Consider the following 21,889-nt stretch of genomic DNA (forward strand, 5'->3'; position numbering starts at 1 on the left):
TTGTATTGTCGTTTGTTTTCAGGGGTGTCAAACGTACTTTTATCCTGAGCCAAATCAGTATTATGGTTGCCCTCAAAAGGCCGGTTGTAAATGTAGACTCCTAATCATATTACTTTGACTCATTCGATTGATGCATTTGTTTGTTATCACATTTAATACTAACTGAAATAATAACTAGCTCTGAAAGCAGAAGTCTGGCAAGCAGACTTTAAGTGCTATTGCAAGGCCTAGAAAATAAAAAAAGGGTTTTGTGACAGAAACATATGCTTGTGCATCAATATATTTGCATGTGCTTAGACTCAAAAATACTGTATGTGGGCACACACAATCACTTTCTACTGTGTTATTATAACATAAGTCCCATAAAGAGATTAAGAAACCCTCATCATCACTCATCCAACAACATTTTCATTTATACTGTTAAAAATGAATACAAAACTGAGCGGTGAGATGAAGACTAAAACAAAATGCAATACCATTAAACAACCTTTTTCTATTAAATTAAGACAATTAAAAAAAGTGCCGCTGCTGATATTGAGGCACTTTGCTGCCCATGTAACACGGTCGAGGTGAATTGTGGGACATGTAGTTTATGGACAGTGTACTAGTGAAAATCACTATAGAAATGATAAGCAAATAATAATTTTTGCTAGCTCTTGCGGGCCACATAACATAGAGTGCCACAGTGACGCGTCCTAAAACCCGGAAGAAGCTTACTTCCGGGTTTTAGGACGCATCACTGTGGCACTCTATTAGCGGGTTTGAAATGGTTCACATGTACTGTACGTTTAGATGTGACTCACTGAGTATGTTGGCTGTATTTTCTGTCGTGATCTCAATCTCTGGCTCCGTGAAATACTCTGCCGCCACACATCTTCCCTTCTCCGGTCCTGAGAGAAAGAGAAAAAAAAAAGATTGAAAAACGAGAAGAAAGGCAAGAGAGAAGAAGTCGGTTGAGCAGGAACTAGGTCTTATCAGGTCACATACAATATGGAAATATTTGTATCTAGAAAGAAGAATAAACAAACAATTTTAAACAAAAGTCAAGAAAGATGGAAAAAGGGCAGACAGACAGTGGTGCAGACGAACAAAGAGATTTGGAAATGATGAATAATAAGAAAGGTGAGAAAGGATCCCCCAAAGAGATCATGAAAAGATGGGAACACTGAGCCAGACAATGCAAGAGAGAGATATAGTGAATTAGCGGCAGAGACAGATGGAGGTCAGGAGGTTTAGGAGAAAACTGGGCCGTGAGAGAGGAGAACGGAATACAGACACGACAATTAACATCAAAATGTAGGCAGACACAAAAAACTAAATCTACACGGAAATGTGTCAAAAAATGGAGCATCACAAACACAAACACAAACAGGATTATTTGTCTCTCTCTCTCTTTTCACATACACACACACACATAGATGCACAAACACACACAGCCATTCCAAATGCCACCAGCGTTTTCCTCCCCTGACCTTTTGTACCAGGCGTCAGACAACAGGGAAACACAAACATGGCCGCCTCCCCAGAGCAACGCCATCATGACCCCGAAACACAGACAGCTACTGCAATGAGGACAGTTATTTGTATCCACCCTGCTGTGTGTGGTGTGTGTGTGTGTGTGTGTGTGTGTGTGTGTGTGTGTGTGTGTGTGTGTGTGTGTGTGTGTGTGTGTGTGTGTGTCTGTGTGTGTGTGTGTGTGTGTGTGTGTGTGGGTGTGTGTGTGTGTGTGTGTGTGTGTGTGTGTGTGTGTGTGTGTGTGTGTTTAAATCAGTTCTCCAACTCATACGACCAAATAGGTTGATTGTTCAAGCCCTTATTACGACCTATAATCACGTTTTAAAGTTTTCGACCTCTAGTGCTCCCGTTGAATGCAAACGCTACGGAGGGTCGTATATTCAGAAATAACCCTCTCTGGAAAATCCTAAATTGTAGGATAGTTTGGCCATTAAAATGCTTTTTGATTAGATTTCTAGCGAGAAGTGTATATTGTACTTTCAGAATCCACGTCCAGTGGATGTGTAGGATCTATAGTTTGATAGATATTACGAAGATGATTTGAGGTTTCGCCAGGAGAACGTGTAACGGCAGCGTCCATGTAAAGTTAGCGTCAACCCTCACGGGGTGAAAACAGTATTTCCGGTCTCGAAGCTTTCATAATAAAACCGTATTCCCCCCACTGTCAAATGATTTTAAAGCTATATCTGCAGTACTCATGCACTAAAAACATCAGTTTATCCTTGTTAATTACACTACATTAATTGGTTTAAATTGTGTACAATGCTTTTGTGTTTTTCCCATAGGTTTTTCCCTTTAGATTCTGAGAGACACATTTCTTTTTTCAGAGGTTTTGATAGGCTAAAACATCAAACTTGAAGCTCGGTGATTGGATGTTTTAGCCGCAATGCACGTTTGGATATGGTGTTTATGCGATATGAAATCCGATTTTTTTTTTTTTAAATAAAATAATACTTTATTCCGAGTGTGCTTGCTTTTCTCTTTGAAAGTCATCACATAACGGCATTGTAATAAACGGTTCGGCTGCATTAAATATTACATATCTGCCGTAGTTCTCTATTTATAGAGCCCTGATGAGAAGACCTTTCGACAAACTGGAAGAAATGCCGCCGAAACTGAATATGTGACGTGGATCATAAATATATCAGCAATTAAACAACATCTTCAATTTCTCTTCACACAATACGTCTGCTTGCAGTATCAACACTAATTCGGCTGACTTTTATATTTGATCCAATTGGTAAATAGGCTGATAGAAAGGGACTTTTTAAGGGACTTTTTAAACTTTTTAAAGATATTACTGATTTTCTTTGAATATAAGAATGTAAATACTGAGTTGAGAGGATAGTCAGGGGTTTTGGGTGATGGGAGACCCATCTATGGAATCAGCATTTCAATAGCTTACCATTAAGTGATGGATATACCTTTCTGTCTATGTTTTACAAATCAGATATTAATGTGTATACACATTAATATCTGATATATTACATTATATATATCATATATAATATATATGATATATATCATATATATATATATATATATATATATATATATATATATACATTATCAGCTATAATATTTCTATAGAACTACAATATGTGAAATATTATAGCAATATCCTGTACAATTATGTGAAAACATGAATAAAACTACACATCTTCAGATGTTATACACATACGTGTCCTACACTAATAATACAAAGTTATTATGGCATTGTATGCTGTGTATTATTTGTAACATCTTCAGAAACTACACCTTTCCAACTCCTCACCAGCTGACTGTTACTGGTCTATACAGGTTCATGGTACAATGCATAAGCTTCAAATCGAGAGACTGAAACTGTATTTTTCTTTACCGTTCTGTTTTAATTTCACAATAAAGTTAATAGTATATTATGTTTGATATTATTATGTTTTATTAACTAGACCACTGGTATTTTAACCCGCACCGCCTAGTGGTTAAAGAACGTTATTGAATTTTGTGAATATGTTATATTTGATGAAAACTTTTAAATATTAAGAGTAGCCTATATACAAAATAGTGGGAAAGTAGAAGGTCAATGATAGAAATATAGAATAGAAAATATCAAGAAGATACTGTAGTGATCTCTACAATAAAACAGCTAGTGGAGGACGTCCAAAGATATTAATAGGAGGATGTGCAAAACAGACAAACTAATAAGGCTTTATTTAAACATTAAAGAATACTTTAAGTTAAGGTCTTCTTTTGAATAAGAACAAAAAGTTGGGAGTATCAACAGATAAATATTAAGTCTGACAAAGTACTTAACGTCTAATATATTGCATAGTTTATTTTGGCACTTGACAATCACCTTCCCTGAATTTGACTCAGGTGTAACTAAAGTCTGATTTAAGGGTTGTTTATATTTCACATCATTAATCAGAATCTGCAAAGTAACTAAAATAAATGTAGTGGAGTAAAAATACCAGGTTAACCTCTGAATTGTAGTGGAGTAGAACAAAGTAGTACATGCTGCTGTAACAAAAACATTTCCCAACTTGGGATCAATAAAGTATATCTTATCTTATCTTATCTTAAGATGATCGATGGCTACTGCCATATTTGCAAAATGTGCCTCTGAACCTTGACAAGTGCATGTTTCAGGCTTATCAATTAACAACAGGAGGGGTCACAGACATAAGACCAGCTGTTAAATAAAGCTCTTCTGACCTTAGCTGTCATGTGGGTATATTAATGCTGCCCATTATGGACACAAGCTATTTTCACCCATTTATTAATTATATGTTTTAAATTTGATAACACCAATGTGTTTCGTATCCCGTCTTTTATAACTACAATTCCCAGTAGAGATGTGCCATAGAACATGTTGCGAAACACAATAGCCAGTATGTGTAGTTCTGGGGGGTGGGCTGGACCCGTTCGAGTCCAGTTTTGGATAGTCTGTCGTGGTTCCATTCCATTTCAAAGAGCTGTTTGACGCTCGGCGTAACCTTGTCGCACTGCCACTCCAACATCCAATCACAGAGCTTGAGGACTAATCACAGGGTTTGTAAAGCAAGGCGGATGTTGAAGTCCCAAACGATAGCTGTGGATTCTGGGTAGTGTAGTGTCTTCGGAAACTCTGTAGTGTCTAAACTCCGAAAAAACTATTTGTTTCTCCGAATCGAAGGTTAAAAACACAAAAGCATTGTACACAATTTAAACCAATCAATATTGTGTAATTAACAAGGATAAACTGATGTTTTTTAGTGGATGAGTAATGCAGATATCACTGTGTAATCATTTCACAGTGAGGGGAATACTTCCGGTTTTATTATGAAAACTTCGAGACCGGAAACACTGTTTTCACCCCGTGAGGGTTGACGCCAACTTTACATGGACGCTGCGTAAAGACGTAGTACACGTTCTCCTTGCGAGACCTCAAATCATCTTCGTAATATCTATCAAACTATAGATCCTACACATCCACTGGACGTAGACTCTAAAAGTACAATATACACTTCTCGCTAGAAATCTAATCAAAAAGCATTTTAATGACCAAACTATTCCACAATTTAGGATTTTCCAGAGAGGGTTATTTGTGAATAAACAACCCTCCGGAGCGTTTGCAATCAACGGGAGCATGTTGTTTCTTACACGACCACTAGAGGTGCTACACTTTAAAACGTGACTATGGGTCGTAATAAGCTGCTGAACAATCAACCTATTTGGTTGTTTTTCGTAGGAGGACAGGCTGGTTTAAATGCATGAATGAAGCTTTGTTTTTTCTTTTTTGGGCACCATGATCTTGAAAGGCATAATTCAACCAGAGGGTACACACTGCTTCACTAATTGTCTCATGACCTCCACCAAGGAGGTTATATTTTTGGGTTCAGTTAGTCTATTTATCTGTTTTTCTTTCAGCAGGATTGTGAAAAAAATCTACTAGCCCGATTAACACCAAACTAAGTTGAAGGGTGTAGCATTGAGGTAGAGCACACAAACATTTGGAATGGATCCAAATGACAGCGGATAGGAAAAAAATCACTAATTATGTTTCACTTTCGCTAATATTGCAAGCACTTGTGGTGAATTGATGTGAATTTTTTTTTCTAAACTGGAAAATGTGTATGAACGCCCCTTGAAGTTAGATCAACAATGGAAACAGTCATCATAGCATTGTTTAAACACTATGCAATAAAATAGTACATGTTTTCACATTATGACCTTCAGCTCATGAACACATCAAAGCCAGACAAACGATCCAGAATTACGACACGATTGGTTCATTTACTCTCTATTCAAATGTAAAAAGTTAGGTTTTAAACTAATCTTTGGCTTTGAATTAAGTTAATACAAATGATGTTTCGAGGTTATAAGTTAATACAATTAATGCGCGTTGCCCAGTCATTGTTCTATAAGTGTCATAAATACTGTAGGCAGAGCATGGGGGACCCAAATGCAGGATGTAAAAGGATTTAACAAAAACAAATCTGTAATTGCAGGTTATCTTGTAGAACCAGGCAAGGCAAAAGAAAAGTAACACAACTCTCCCATGGATGAAAATCAAGGATCTGACACCAACAAAAAAACAGAACTTAATTACATGCATAACTAATCACAAGGACAAGACACAGCTGGGCTGGGCAGGAAAAACACAAGGGCACCATGTGAAGAGAATCAGGTAATCAAACAGGAGGGAATACACAGAGACAGGAAGTACAAACAGACATAACACAGGGGGTGAATAAAACAGGAAACACACAGACAAATTGTGAAACTTAATTGCACTTTTGTGTCAAGAGAGATGTCAATCTTGGTGGTAATCTGTCACACTTTGACTAGAGGAGCTTATTGAATATTTAAGTATGAAATATGATATGTGAGTTCAAATATTGTGATCATTGGGAATATGGACTCTTTCAAATGTTTACCCTGCAAAGAGGGTGAAAGATTCATATAAAATATAAATATAAATGTTTCTGCAACACCAACACTAGCATTGAATTAGCATGACAGAATGAAGATACAACCAACATAGAAAAGACCAGGCCAAACAGCTAAACTTTTTTAGCAGATAGTGATTATTGTTACCAACCTGCCACAAAGCAGACCCTCCAGAGGCCAGAGTGCAGTGCCATCTTCACCTCGGTGGTCTGGTTCTGCTGCAGGATGATCCCCTCCTCCATCAGCAGCCAGTAGTCTGTTGACACGGCGACGCCCACCAGCAGCAGACCACAGGCCCCAAAAACCGACGAGAGCAGCGTCAGAGCCCTCGTACTGAACGAACTCATCTGCGGAGACAAAGGAAAGAAACAATCATTCATACTGATGTCAGTCTGCATTTTTATTTTGAGGATAAGAAAAGTGGAGAAAAAGATGCCAAGATGAGAGAAAGAACAGGTGAGGAGAGGACAGACAAAGATTGATTTACCTCATTGATTTTTAAATCCTAAAATATGCAGAAGCACATCAGAGAGCTACGAAAAGGAAGAGCGAGGAGCCTCTGATTGAAATCCGTCTTGACTTTCATTGACTCACGCTGTTAAATATGTATGCAATATTGGACAGGAGACGAGATGAAAGACGAGAGGAGAGGAGATCCACCGGGAGGAGAAGAAGAGAACAACCTTGGAAGAAATTAGCTATTTTCATGTTGAAAATATCAAAGCATTTGAAAAGCTTCTTATACCAATCCTGGGGTTTCAAGATGTTTTTCTTAACATGCCAAAGAGGGGACTATAATTGAAAGCTCTTTCAAAATACATGCGGTGCCAAGAACACTAAAGGACCAGGAAACAGATAATGGATTTTGATGGATATTGAAAAAGTGGAATACAAAGAAACATCATAGGCAGAAAAATATCCCCGACAAGAGAAGTGATGCCTTTAAAGGGGCCCTATTACGCACATTTTGAAGTTCATATTATTTATTTTTCGCATATACAGTACTGTGACATGTTTACATTGTTTGAGGTTCAAAAAGTGCTTTACATGTACTGCAGCACCCTCTGCCTGAAACCAGAGCCCTGTCTGCTCTGATTGGTCAAAAGCCTAGAGATGTCCCGCCCCTTAGCCTATCACATAAAATGTGTTGGAGAGCTAGCCAATAGAAGCACAAGTGTTACATAGTGATATCATTATGTTAAGGAAGAAAACAAAGATATCTAATTGAGGTGTTTCTATGGTCTGCATGGTCATTTGAAGACCACTTAAGTCTTACAATATAATGGAATGAAGGTTGCCATTAGCAAACAAAAGCATCAGCCTGACACAAAGAGAGACCTTCATCAACATCTAAATATCATCATCAGCGAGGAGAGAAACACCACGAAATATTCATACCATCTTCAGGATGGAAAACTTTCTTTCGATAGAACAGAACAGAAAGTAAGGAGGTGAGTGATGTTTTGAATACCAATAACAAGTTCATCCTTCAAGATACAAATCTAACCGAATGGAATGCAATTTAATTCAGTGACCCAAACCGAAAACTCAAATTATACAGAGGGCAAAGAAGAAAGATAATTTACTTTTAAATGATGGTAATACTGCTGGCTCAAGAATGGGAAAACATGGTTAAATTGTTTTCCTTTTAGGACACAGAGGTATATGTTTATGAAGTATTTGAGTTTATTCATTCTTGCACTCAGTTAGTTCTGGATATAGTAACTAGAAAACAACCAAACTTCTTCTGCCAAAAGCCTCTTTATACAGATTAATTGTTTAATCCAGAGACAGAAATTGGAAAATTGACAATAAGAAAAAACATTAAAAGTAAAAATTAAAATAATTGATGAATGCAAAATTGTAATGTCAATTAGATTAGATTAGATTACTTTATTGTCATTACAAAATGCAAGCACAGTGTAACGAAATTAAGGAGTGTCTAACCAGAGTGCAAAACAGTCAGTTATATAAACAATTATCAGAAGTATGTACAAAATAAATGATACAAAAATAAAGGTAAATAGATGGGAAATGTATAAATAAGAATAAATGGTTAGAAAAGTAATGCAAAAATATGAATGGAGTCTGGCAAGGCCGTAATATGTTGTGAGTGCTTCAGGTTTTGCTCATTTTGAAGTACAAGGACGCTGCCTGTAGCTGTGATCACAGCCCTGGTGTCTCTGGTGATGTAATGAGCCCCCCCCCCCCCCCCCCCCCCCCCCCCCCCCCCCTTCCAGGTAACATGCAGTGCAGTTTGACACTCACTAGGTGGCAGAAATGTTTCCTCTGGCATGCATCATTTAAGCTTTTCACACTGAAAAACATCCCCAATCTCTCACATACACACAAACTGTCATTCACCAAATGGAGGTCCCATTCAACCTGTGTGTGTGTGTGTGAGTGAAACACACCAAAAACTGCAGTTACACACACACTCTCTGCTGTCACCAAACACAACCGTGGACTGATCAGTCCCCTTAAGCACAAAACCCTTGACTCAGACTTCCCTTTTGTACATAATACAAGGACATATGTGTCCAATCGAACTGTTTTCATGTGAATGTAAAATGCTTTACAGTGTAAGTCAAATAACCCGCCGAGCCTGTAAAAGATTATTTCACATGAAACTCCTATCACAGTCTAAACTGTAAGCTAAAGTTCAATAAAACATGCCCTTGGGTTTATTTAAATTGACAACATGTATATTGTCTTCAGTGCTGTGGGTAACCAGGTTTTATGTGAGTCTGACACATAGAGTTTCAGCGGATAATTTATAAGTTATACATTTGGCAACACATGACCCAGAAAGAGGACAGAGTGTCAAAATGTTATACAAAAATGTAAGTTGTTATCTTTCTCTGCCTTTCTCTGGTTATTTATTTTGAGTTTATGTAGAGATAGAGTTTCTTTATTCTTAAATATGACATTGAACAAAAAAGATAAAGAACAACATTTTGGCTAATGTTATCAGATTGTATTATTGTCTAACATCATATTACTTCAGTTGCAAATTTGGACAGTTTCGTTTTAGGGTGTAACACTTAAGCGGATACCATTAAATTCATCAATATAAATATGTAAAGCAGATATATACAGCCTACAAGCAGGCAGATGGTTTCAACTCTTAAAGTATTTCATGGTTTGTATAAAGCTCAAGTTTAACTGTGATTAAAACAGGATGTTGAAGGAGGTTCAGTAACTTTTTAGAATGTTGTTTATGAGGCTGAGAAAGAGCTGAAAAGCCGAGAACAAAATGAGCTTAGAAGACAAGATCAGAAGAGAAACAGATAAGAAGCAAGAGAAAGTGGCTGTCAGGCGGAAGAGAGTGAGGAGTGACCTCGTCACTCAGCGCTGCGGAGCAGATTCAGCGCTCTCAGGAATGAGTCACACGGTACAAATATTTGATATGGTAAAATCCCGTCGCCCCAGGTGAACCCAGACAATTAAAAAAAATGAAAAGAAAGAGGCAGTCGTGTATGGAGTTGATCTTTCATGTGTGAAAATGTATCCATATAGGGGGAAAAAATCACATGAAGAAAAACATACATGTGCAAGTAACTTTAAAGACCCAAATTAAGTCTGGTCCCTGACTTTTACTACTATCTTAGTTTATTAGCATCCCCATTAACACTATATAATATGCTATACCTCTAGGGGTCAATACACAATCATTCAAATGCATATACAGTACAGTATGCTATGCACTATAGCCATAAAAGCAGAAATACAAAATAGAAACAAAATCAAATTTGTCATCTCTTTGAATTTACCCTCATTGAGTAAATCAAACAATTCCTCATACAGATAAATAGTAGTTCATTATTAACATAAATACTTGTCAGTATGACCTTCAATTGTGTCTTTATCAGGCTTGCATGTTTGAGCCAACAAGTCCTCCAACTCATACGACCAAATAGGTCGATTATTCAAGCCCTTATTACGACCAAATAGGTAGTTTGTTCAAGCGCTTAGTACGACCTATAATCACGTTTTAAAGTTTTCGACCTCTAGTGCTCCCATTGATTGCAAACGTTACAGAGGGTCGTTTATTCACAATTATAAAACGGACAAGTAAAATCAAGCAATCTGATTGGTTCTTAGCCGTGGTATACTGAGCGTATACCACGGGTAGAATTGTAAGTTACTTTTCACAACAACTCAGTATCCCTCCGCGTCTGAGATAAACAGTATACAGTTGGGCTGAAAAGCAAACTGCCTGCAGTTTGCTTTTCAAACTGGAACAAGAAAGCAGCGGAGAAGTAACGGGGCAGAAACCCTCCTTTTTACGCAACGGTCCAGACATAGACATCAAACGGCAAAAACATATTCAGTGTGCAGTTCCTTTGGCATTAGGGCAGGGATATTTAGATACTTTCCAAGGTTTGACATAATGAATTGTGCTACTTTTAAAGCAAGCAACGATGTTTTCAAATCTGTAATCAAAAAGGTCCGCAAAAACATTTAAGATTAACTTCGACCTCCGGGGGGGGTCTTACTATGGAGGAGTGGATTGAGGAGTGCCTATCTCCAGAACAAAAAGCACCTAAACGACGACATGTAGAGCTACGTGAAGAGCAGGTAAGACCAACTGGAAAAGTATCACCATTCAAAAGCTTTCTGATGCGGGTCTTGAAACAAAGCAGAGAAATTATGACCGTTAGTGGCCACAGGTGCGAAAGCTCTCTCCAGATCTACTGGAAGCCGAATCTCGGGGACCGGAGAAAGTGGAGCAATATTCTCGCCACGCCAAGCAACAGCCTAGAACAACCTCAGCCTATACAAGTAACCACGTAAGCCATGCTACTGATGCTGGACAGTTTTTCAGTGGGTGCACAATAAACGGCAACATACACATTAATGTAAATAAATAGCCAAATAATGGATCAACGCTCTCTGTCTAATATGTTCGCTAGCTGTTGTTAGTGTTGTTGCATAGCAACCACCTCGCACTATGTTTCGTGCAGAAGGCAACAGAGGGACTATTTTATTTTGAACATCATTATTTACTAATAAAAACTATTTAAATTAGAGTGTGTATTTTTCTTTCATATTGCCACACTTGGTAACCGTTTTATAAAAGCAATAGCTCACTTCAGGCCGTGATATATGGTCATTATATCACAGCTAAGGGGGTTGTGCTTAATTATTACATGGCTTAGTTGAATACTCGATTCTGATTGGTCAATTTAGAACATGTGACACGTTGTTAATCCAGAACAGACAGACCGCTGTCAAGGACTTATTGACCGTTGTTAAGGACGCTCACATCTGCACAAACAAGTCCGGTCGATTGAACTGTATACAGTTTGGCCGAAAAGCAAACTGCATGCAGTTTGCTTTTCTAACTGACAAGACAAGAGCGACAAGAAAACAGCGGAGAAGTAACGGGCAGAAACCCTCCTTTTTACGCAGCGGTCCAGACATAGACATCAAACGGCGACACATATTCAGTTGCCAGTTACTTTGGCATTAGGGCAGGGATATCTAGATACTTTCCAAGGTTTGACATAATGAATTGTGCTAATTTTAAAGCAAGCAACGATGTTTTCAAATCTGTAATCAAAAAGCTCCGCCTTCCTGCCGTTGCGTTGCTACGTTTTTTTTTTCAAACGGTAACAACGGACTATTTTCCTTAGCGGATGCATGTCAATTTAAATCAATACATACAACTATTTTTTAAATCAATAAAATCATTTTCTAAATCCATAAAAGCATTTCAATTAATAGTGGGAGTCATATCATTACTTTGTTGAGAATGTGGCCATGTAATAAGCGGGATAATGTGCAGCGACTTGGTCATTATGGGGAAAAGAACACCTTCATGCAGATCTAGATCCCTCCGCTTCGCGTCAGGCTCCTGATCAGCCTGTCGGTGTTCTTTTCCCCATAATGACCGCGTCGCTGCACATTATCCCTTACATAACCCTCTCTGGAAAATCCTAAATTGTAGGATAGTTTGGCCATTAAAATGCTTTTTGATTAGATTTCTAGCGAGAAGTGTATATTGTACTTTTACATTCTACGTCCAGTGGATGTGTAGGATCTATAGTTTGATAGATATTATGAAGATGATTTGCGGTTTCGCCAGGAGAACGTGTATATGCGGCAGCTTCCATGTAAAGTTAGCGTCAACCCTCACAGGGTGAAAGCAGAATTTAACTTTATCTCCGGTAGAATTCTGATCAGGCATTAGCTCCGCCTCCTCTTCTTTCTTTTTTTTCAAGCTAAGGACCCAAGATCCACGTTTCTCTAACAGGGCTTCAAAAGAGGGGTTTGAGCAATATGAGGGATGGCTACAACGGGTGATCTGTTTGGTATTTTGAAAAAAAAACTTCACAGACATGTTTTGTATATGTATGGCCCTACAATATATGTTTCAAATAAAGCATGATAGGTCCACTTTAAATACACACAAGCAATGTTCACCCATTTATTCATTATATGTTTTAAAGTGGACCTATCATGCTATATTTGAATAATATAGTGTAGGACCATACCTATATAAGGCATATTTATACTTTTTTTTTTTTCAAAATACCAAACAGATCATGCATTTTAGCCATGCCTCATTTTGCTCAATTTGACATTTTTTTGCTCTGTTTTTGCAAGGGCAGATTCTGTGAAAACAGCACCATCTACAGGCATATGTACTACAGCGTCTCCAGCGCTTTCGAACGGCAATGGCCGTGGCTTTCTCCTCCTGATTGGTGGAGTTGGCCCAATAGCCGTAGCGCCACTGTCTTGACGTCAGGACAGTGTTCAAATCTGGATCAGTTTTTATCAGATCCGTTGCAGCCCCTTTTTTAGAGATTTGGGTATGGAGGAAAATAGAGAGGGTTGTGTTTTCTGACACTTGGTGAGTTCCCTGGAACACCGGGGACACATATTCATGTATAAAAGACGTACAAAAGTGCATTTTGCATGATAGGTCCCCTTTAAATTTGATAACACTACTGTGTTTTGTATCCCCTAAACCTCCAGGGTGTACACAGTTTAATACTGGCAACTTCTAATTGTGGGAAATACGAAAACGTCTTTTAAAACTGCAATTCCCAGTAGAGACGTGCCATAGAACATGTTGCGAAACACACAATAGCCAGCATGTGTAGTTCTGGGGGGGAGGGCTGGGCTGGACCCGTCCGAGTCCAGTTTTGGATAGTCTGCCGTGGTTCCATTCCATTTCAAAGAGCTGTTTGACGCTCGGCGTAACCTTGTCGCACTGCCACTCCAACATCCAATCACAGAGCTTGAGGACTAATCACGGGGTTTGTAAAGCAAGGCGGATGTTGTAGTCCCAAACGATAGCTGGGGATTCTGGGTAGTGTAGTGTCTTCGGAAACTCTGTAGTGTCTAAACTCCGAAAAAACTATATGTTTCTCCGAATCGAAGGTTAACTGATGTTTTTTAGTGGATGAGTAATGCAGATATCACTGTGTAATCATTTGACAGTGAGGGGAATACTTTCGGTTTTATTATGAACACTTCGAGACCGGAAATACTGTTTTCACCCCGTGAGGGTTGACGCCAACTTTACATGGAAGCTGCCGCATATATACGTTCTTCTGGCGAGACCTCAAATCATCTTCGTAATATCTATCAAACTATAGATCCTACACATCCACTGGACGTAGATTCTAAAAGTACAATATACACTTCTCGCTAGAAATCTAATCAAAAAGCATTTTAATGGCCAAACTATTGCACAATTTAGGATTTTCCAGAGAGGGTTATTTGTGAATAAAAGAATCTCCGGAGCGTTTGCAATCAACGGGAGCATGTTGTTTCTTACATGACCACTAGAGGTGCTACACTTTAAAACGTGACTCTGGGTCGTAATAAGCTGCTGAACAATCGACCTATATAGTCGTTTTTTGTAGGAGGACAGGCTGGTTTGAGCATATCATTCCTAGAAAATAAGGATTTTATAAAAAATTCTGTTCCTAAAGGGCAATATCTAAAATCACATGTGCTTACATTAATAACACCATACTGTACATTTCCACACACACAGTTCAATTATAGTCCCTAAAATGTTTAAAGACTTTATTGCTTTTACTAGCTTTTGAAGACATTTTTATATTCTTTTGGAAAATAGGCACGGGCAAAAAGAATTACCTGACAATGACATTTATTTTGTCATACTTGCTTTCTTTTTAGGTAGCATAAACACTCTTTCTGTTGCATATCGTATTGAATATTAATGTTGAGCAAACTGAGAAATAGTTAAAGCTCCCATGTCATGCTTTTCCGGTTATTACCCATCCCCTTGTGTGTTATGAAGGTTTTTATGCATGTAAACGGTGTGCAGAGTCAAAACCCTCAAAGTACACCCTGTAGCGAGTAAAACTCTAACACAGAAAATACCTCCCCAAAACGCCTCGTTGGAGATACGTCACTGCCCATTTGAGTCTTCCATTTAGTTCCGGGTACGGCCTGATGTCATGCGGTACCCGGAACGAAATGGACCAATCCCGAAGAGCTATGGCCACACCCAGCGGCGCTGGCCGCACCCTCTGCCAGCCTAACATTTACTGTTGGAAGCTCTGGTTCAGTTCACAATCGATCCAGTCATGCCACTGCCAAGGACCTGTTTCCTGAAATGTGAGGAGAAATCTGAGCTGTTTGTCCTACCGACGGAAGAACCACGACGAAGTCAGTGGTTGAAATTTCTTTTTAACACTGTTCCTCCAGAGGTTCGAAGAACCGGCATTTCACAGACGAAAGCTTCCAAAACATTGCCCAGTTTGAGGCCGGATATGCACAGCTTGTTTGGACCGTTTGGAGCAGGGGAAGATTCGGGTACACAACCTGTAAGTTTGCATTGTTATTTGTGTATTTATCAAACAAGGTATCTACCACGACTGTTTAAATGTGTAAACATGTTTCGGACTGCTAAGCCAGTGCTAACTGTGCTAACTAAGTTGCTAGCGTTTCCATATATCAACTCCAATATTAGCAGATCGCCTTACATACATGTTCCTCATAGCTGGATAATGTCTGCATTCACACACAAAATAGTCATAGACCGTATACTCCTGGTGATTTACCGTACGGTCAGTCGCGAAACGTAATTACATTATAGCTGGCGTAGCGTGTATGCTACCAATCTAACCGACGGAGCTAGACCTTAGTTTGGTCGGAAAAACATTTTTGTTATGCTACGTTGCTAGCGTTTAAATATATCAACTACAATGTCAGCAGATGGCCTTACATGTTTGTCATGGCAGGAGAATGTCTGCAGTCACACACACGGAATACTCATACAGTATACTCCGGGTGATTTACCGTACATTGTGACAGTACATGTATACTGCATGTATAGCTAACGAGGCTAGCTGTATGCTAGCGCAAAACAATGTATTCATGCAAGTTACAATGTATGACCGAACGTAGCAGAATACCCGTATAATATTGCAATTATAAACACGTTATTGCTAGCCTAATATGAACCACTAACTTTTGTTCATAGTAGTTTTATTACACTACATTATAGTTGCCGTTCCTCCAAGCTAACGTTCATATCGTGTTAGCTACCAAGGTAAACAAAGCTAGGTTAGCATATTAGCAGGCAAGCTGTTCATTAGATAGATCCACACTCCTACCACAACTACTACTAACGAATCTAAAACAACTAAGTTTCTCTAATATTTTGTGATTTGCATTTTATTTTGTCCAGGTAGATCCTGCCGGACAATACATGACTGGACGACCACACTGAGGCATCGTCTCAAAAAGCCCCGGCTGCTATAAGCAAGATGCCGACAACGGGGAGTAATTGACGATATACCGTGTATATATGTATATTTACGTTCATTTTGTACATTTCTAAAAATAAAGTTTAATGGAAATACTTAGTAGGCCTATCCTTTCTTCCCTGAATTATTTGCTCCTATAACATATCATTCATATATAGCAAACCATGATTTGATTTCTCATCAAACAGTAGTAGTTTATAACGGGTAAAAATAACTTACTCTTTGTTATGACCGGCTCGTAGGCCACAACGGAAAGACAAGGAGACATACACGAGTTTACAAAACCACGGCACATTTATTGTGGTAAATGCAGAGATAGGTGGTCAGGGAAGAGGATCGCTGAGCTGCTTGGAGGGAGAGAGGGGCTGCCGTTTGACTCCGGGCAGCTGGCTAGCACCTCGGCTCCGGCCAGGTGTCCGTGATCGCGCTGATTAGCCTCTTCAGCTCCACCCCATCGTAAGACAAAGGCCCTGGGGCCGTCACACTCTTCTATAACAACAGTTAAAAAAATATATATGTATATAAAATATACGGCTGTACCGACGCCATGATAAGACTGATGTTCGGCTGAGAGCAGCCGTTTAGACATGGGCGCAGCCTCTCTGGTGGTTGACTAATCAGAACAGAGTGGCCGAGCTGACCAATCGGAGCACACTAGGCTCACAGGGAGGGGGGGGCAAGAGTTCCAACGAGTCGTTTAGTGGAGAGAGTGAATACTGCTGAATACACATGCTTGACAGAGATGCTGTATGCGAAACCAATGTGAGTTTGGAAAATTGCACAGTATAAATCTATTTTAGTATACCTCAACAATGTAATTATGATCAGTGGAAATGGCCATGACATGGGCCCTTTAAGCTTTCTGGTGTGACCTTGAAAAAGGACCTTGTAAAAATCTCGACACGTGCTTGCGGAAGTTATAAATATTTAAAAGTCGTAAGAAGGATATTTGTGTTTGTAGTGGGAGGCAGACAGCTTTTTTAGGTAACACATGCATTTTAAAGCAGGACCTTCAACTCAACATAATATATCAAAACTGCGAAAGAGCACAGAGTTTAAAAAGTTCACCTGTTGTAAAAGTGCAGATAGAAGGAGTGAGACAGGGTGCTGTGACTTTCTCCTGTCTGCAGAGTCAAACACGAGCTACGTCACTGAGATACGTCCGACATTTGGAAACGTCAGCGCCTCTGAAAGTCACATCCTCTGAAGAAGACAAAGGTGATTTGCGCTTGTCTCGTGTAAATAAGCACCGAGTCTTAGTGCTGGAAATGTCAGGCTCAACATGAGAGGCAGTCAGACGCTCAGAGCTGCTGAGTCAAAACACACAAATCCATCCTCCACTCAGAGCGGAGGAGAGGAGTACCAGGACTCAGATAACTGTGTCACCCTGTGGGCTTTCATATTGCATCTCCTCACTAAAACATACACAGCATAAAGAGTTTAACACTCGCTGCAGGGCACTGCGGATAGGGTTGTTTTGTTTGAATTAAATGAATCTTTTGAGATCCAGTTGCTCATTATTTCTCTGAAATACATGAAACTGTGCTGCCCTACAAAAGCAAAACGAAGAAACATACAGAGGCAGAGACGTTTAAGAAAGAAAGGGTTTGTTCGGTTTTAACATAAAAATGAAATTGTGCAAAAAGAGTGTATTAATCCTTGCAATACTTTTTTCTGATACCATTTCAATATCCTAAGTTTACGATTATAACAAGACCAATTGGAAATTAGAAAGCAAGACTAACACACCAATTAAAACTAGGAGAAAAACAAGTCACATATGATATTACTACGAACGAAAATCTACATTCAATTCACTAAGAATGCATGCAATAGGGTTTCATCATTATTATTTTTCATCAACTTTGTTGTTCAGTCTCTTTCTTTGTTTCTTTAATTAAAGGTGGGGTAGGTAAGTTTGAAAAACCGGCTCGAGATACACTTTTTGTTATATTCCATGGAATGCTCTTAACATCCCGATAGCAATGAATAGTGCTTTGACAAAAAATCCATAAAGAAATGTCATCTGTGGAAGCCGTAGTACTGTAAAAAGCACGACCAATCATTTTAGCCGGCCGGCTAAAATAACTGGATGGCCTACCTGCCTGTCAGCCTTCCATCGGGGCACAAACTTATCTCGTGCCCTCATTGGTCATGTGCGCGTTCGTGTGTGTTGGAGGAGGGGCTCTGTAAGGAAGTGGCAGATTTTTTCCGGCTGTGTATTTTCAAATTCTAGCGCACTCGAGCTGGTTTCTCCAAAATTACCTACCCCACCTTTAATGAATTAATTAATTAATTATTATTGTTCCATATCCATTTTCTTTGTATGTTTATTTTGTATTTCTTTTGGAAGAAGTGCAATTTTGTTGAAATGTTGAATGTAGTGTATTTGCTCATTTTTACCCATTCAGTAAAAAAGAAAACTATACAACAAAAGAAAAAGAAAGACAACTTGGTAGAAAAATAATAATGTAGAGTTAAAAGAAGGGGTGTAGTCACACATGGCTGCATCTACACAATAAAAAACAAAACTAGTTGTTCAGTTTTATTCGAGTCAATATACTGTGCATGTTTTTTTTCTGTGGCTTTAAAAACGGAAGCTGGAACAAAATGTGGGTTTGGAGGGCAACAACTGCTGTGATGGGTCAGTGCACCAAGATTTTTTAAGCAAGCCCTTGCACACACGTACACACACACACACACACTGAAGCAGCCCTGTGTGTGCTTGCTGAGATAGCTGACGACAAATGGGCCGGGATGAGCTTGTCTTTGTAGTTTAAGCCCTGGGAATATAACCACAATTCCCAGGTTGCACCACGCGCTAACTAACTGTGTGCGTGCCGGGAGATTCCAGGAGCAGAGGCGATGTAATGAATTACAGATGAATGGAGCTTAGGAACAAACAGTCAGAAGTAATGATGTGGGGAGGAGGAGTGAGGGAAGGTGGGGAGGGAAAGTAGAAGAGGAACGAAGGTGGATGTTTGTGAGGAAGGATATAGGAGGAGAAGGGAGGAAATAAAGGAGAAAGGAAAAAAGGAAAATAGGGTAAAAGGAAGTAAAAATGGGAAAGGATGATGGACGGAGCAAGAAGGGTGGAGGAGATAGAGGAGGAGTAAGTGGTTAGGGAGGGGAAGAAAGGAGGAAGCGAAGGCCAACAGGAGAAGGGTGAGGTGGGATGAAAAGGTATTAGATGGGGAAAATTGAGGAAAGGAATAAAGGAAAGGCCGGTAGGGAGATATAAGGAGGGCATAAGGTTATAAAGGACACATGAAGCACATAATAACTGATAAAAGGACATTTGGTTTTACAGGGGAGTTTATATACATTAATGTTTTATAAAAAAACAAAAAGGGTGTGTTTGCAATTGATATGTTGTGAAACACATTTTTAAAATTGGTATTGGTTATTTACTTTAATAAAAAGATCCACTAAGGTCTGCTTTTTGTATATATTCCAGATACATTTGGTTTCCTCTTTATTAATATTTTGTATTTTTGTCTCTCCCACCTTGACATGTTTTTGCATATGTGAGATTTTCCCTTTATCTGTCTCGGATTTTATATGAACACATTTAAAAACCACTGCAGAAACATGAGTGGAAAAACATTTTCCGGAGAGGCAGCAGTGAGCAGCAGGCTGAGGAGCTGTCCACCACTGTGGCGCTCATGCTCATTCATGTTCTCTCTCTTTCTCTACCAGGGCCAGATGTGTGCGCTTTTTCCTTTAGGCTTTTTTGGAAAAACTGGAAAGGCCAAGTGTCGATTGATATCAAGTGGAAATGGAATAGATCAGCTTTCCAAAGGGTCTCAATGTTTACTTGACCCAGTTTCTAAACTCAGTTGAGACTGTCCTTGTTTATTCAAACAGTTAGAAGACGTAACAAGGAGCTTTTGTAGTCCTGACTGTTGTGCAAAGCGCAGGAAGTAGCATGGTGTTGATACAGCACCACAGAACATCATAGGACGGATGTTAACGGATGTGCCTCCAATACAGGATCCAAAAAGGATATCTAGAAGTTCAATTTTGTTTTTTTTGCAATCACCTACTTCTTGTGACGGCAAGTTTCTCTTCAGGAGGGAAGGAGAGGTCAGAGGTCAGGGTATGCTGCAGTGCTGTATTTACTATAGAAGAAATAGCTTTTTTTTCTTTTTGAAGGCCACAACAGGAGGGATGATTCTCTTTGTTACGATGTATTTCTTGCTGCTGCCTGTCATCTTGTTGAATGACCACATCTGAATGTTGTTTTCTTTGATAATCAACTATAAAACTATTATCAACAAATGGAAGTCCATAAACAGTGCCCCTTTAGTATATATTACAAAAGAAAAAATATGAAAAATACCAGAAGTTAAATATAATCTAGCGGCTTCATTACAAAGCAATAGGGCTGCCGTAATAGTCCTCCAGACAATTTACATTTTTATATGATTTATTAATTCTGTTTAATTTTATTGGAGGCTTAGAAGCATCCTCAATGAAGACCAACTTAATGAATGAGTGTGCGTTGCTAATTAAGGCATTAACGTGGGGTTGTCAGTGTAGGAGTGCTAATAAGTTCCCATAATTAGGAGCTTTGTACGTATGAATTAATTTCCAGAAATAGGCCATTTACTTAATAAAGAGCTCATTGTTCAGTACAGTGCGAGAGACAGGTTTTATACTATCAACATGTCTCTTTATTATAAATCATTGCGTTGGTAGTCGTGCTTATCCCTTAATGAATAAAGACACAATGAAAGCCCTTTCTCGGACACACAAACAGTGTGAACTAAATTGGTAATCAGATGAAAATCTAGCAATAATAAGGGCCAGCTAACCAATCAGAGCAGACTGGGCTCTGGTTTTAGACAGAGGGTGAAAAGAGGTGCTGCAGCACAGGCAGTATGAGAAAAATAAAGACCTTTTTGAACATTCAAGCATGGAAACATGTCACAGTAGAGGCAAAGAATACAAATATGAACCTAAAAATGAGTAGAATAGACTCTATAGAGTAAGTATAGACCATCACAGTTTCATAGCTGGCATTGCAGGGAAAGTATGGTCTATACATTTGAGATTTCTACAAGATTATAATTTAGCATTTAAATTAATACATATCATTATATATTGAACATATTAAAAAGGTGGTTGTTGGCTGGTGATATTGGGTTGTTTTCTATGAATTTGGACTAATAACCTCAGTATTTCTATACCAGATCCAGAACTTATAGCCCTGAGAGGATTACAATATGAAAAAAGAAGAAGTTGCGAGAAAAAAAGGTAGGAAATCAGATGAGGCAAAGATTAGGTCATTATAAAGCAAAGCAACTGCTGAGCACCACATATCACGTACCATGGTGCCGGGCGTGGCTCCACAGATGGCGTTCACAGGTTAGCTTGATAGCATTAGGGGGGAGTGGGGGCTTGTTTTCTGTTGAGAAGGCAATATGTCCCTCTGACGGCAGTGAGGGGCTTGTGCCAACTGGCAAGAAAAGAGAGGGATATTTAAAGATGGGAAGAACGGAGGACAAGATAAAAAGAGGAGAGGAGTCATGTAAGAGGTCGGTGATGAAAGGAGGGACAGAAGGAATAAATAAAGAGGGAGATAAAAAAGGAATAGGGAGGGTTAGAAGGTCAGATCTATTGAATGAAAGGACTCAGGATGATTTTATTAAGGGAATAATCACAGGAGAAAAGAAAAGGGAAAGGTGAATGCGATAAGATGG

At 39.0% G+C, this 21,889-nt stretch overlaps 1 protein-coding gene across 1 annotated transcript in view; it reads right to left on the bottom strand.

Annotated features, from left to right (window-relative positions):
- The window catches only part of cacng7a (calcium channel, voltage-dependent, gamma subunit 7a), a 41,385-nt gene that overhangs the window by 13,351 nt on the left and 6,145 nt on the right, over positions 1-21,889 (bottom strand). The window contains exons 2-3 of the mRNA XM_034125268.1: positions 6,578-6,773; positions 804-890 (exon numbers count right to left, since the gene is read on the bottom strand). Of these exons, the coding sequence (XP_033981159.1) occupies positions 804-890; positions 6,578-6,773 (283 nt within the window). The remainder of the gene's footprint in view (positions 1-803; positions 891-6,577; positions 6,774-21,889) is intronic.

This window comes from Trematomus bernacchii, unplaced genomic scaffold (genome assembly GCF_902827165.1).
Source record: "Trematomus bernacchii unplaced genomic scaffold, fTreBer1.1, whole genome shotgun sequence".
Lineage (NCBI taxonomy): Eukaryota > Metazoa > Chordata > Actinopteri > Perciformes > Nototheniidae > Trematomus > Trematomus bernacchii.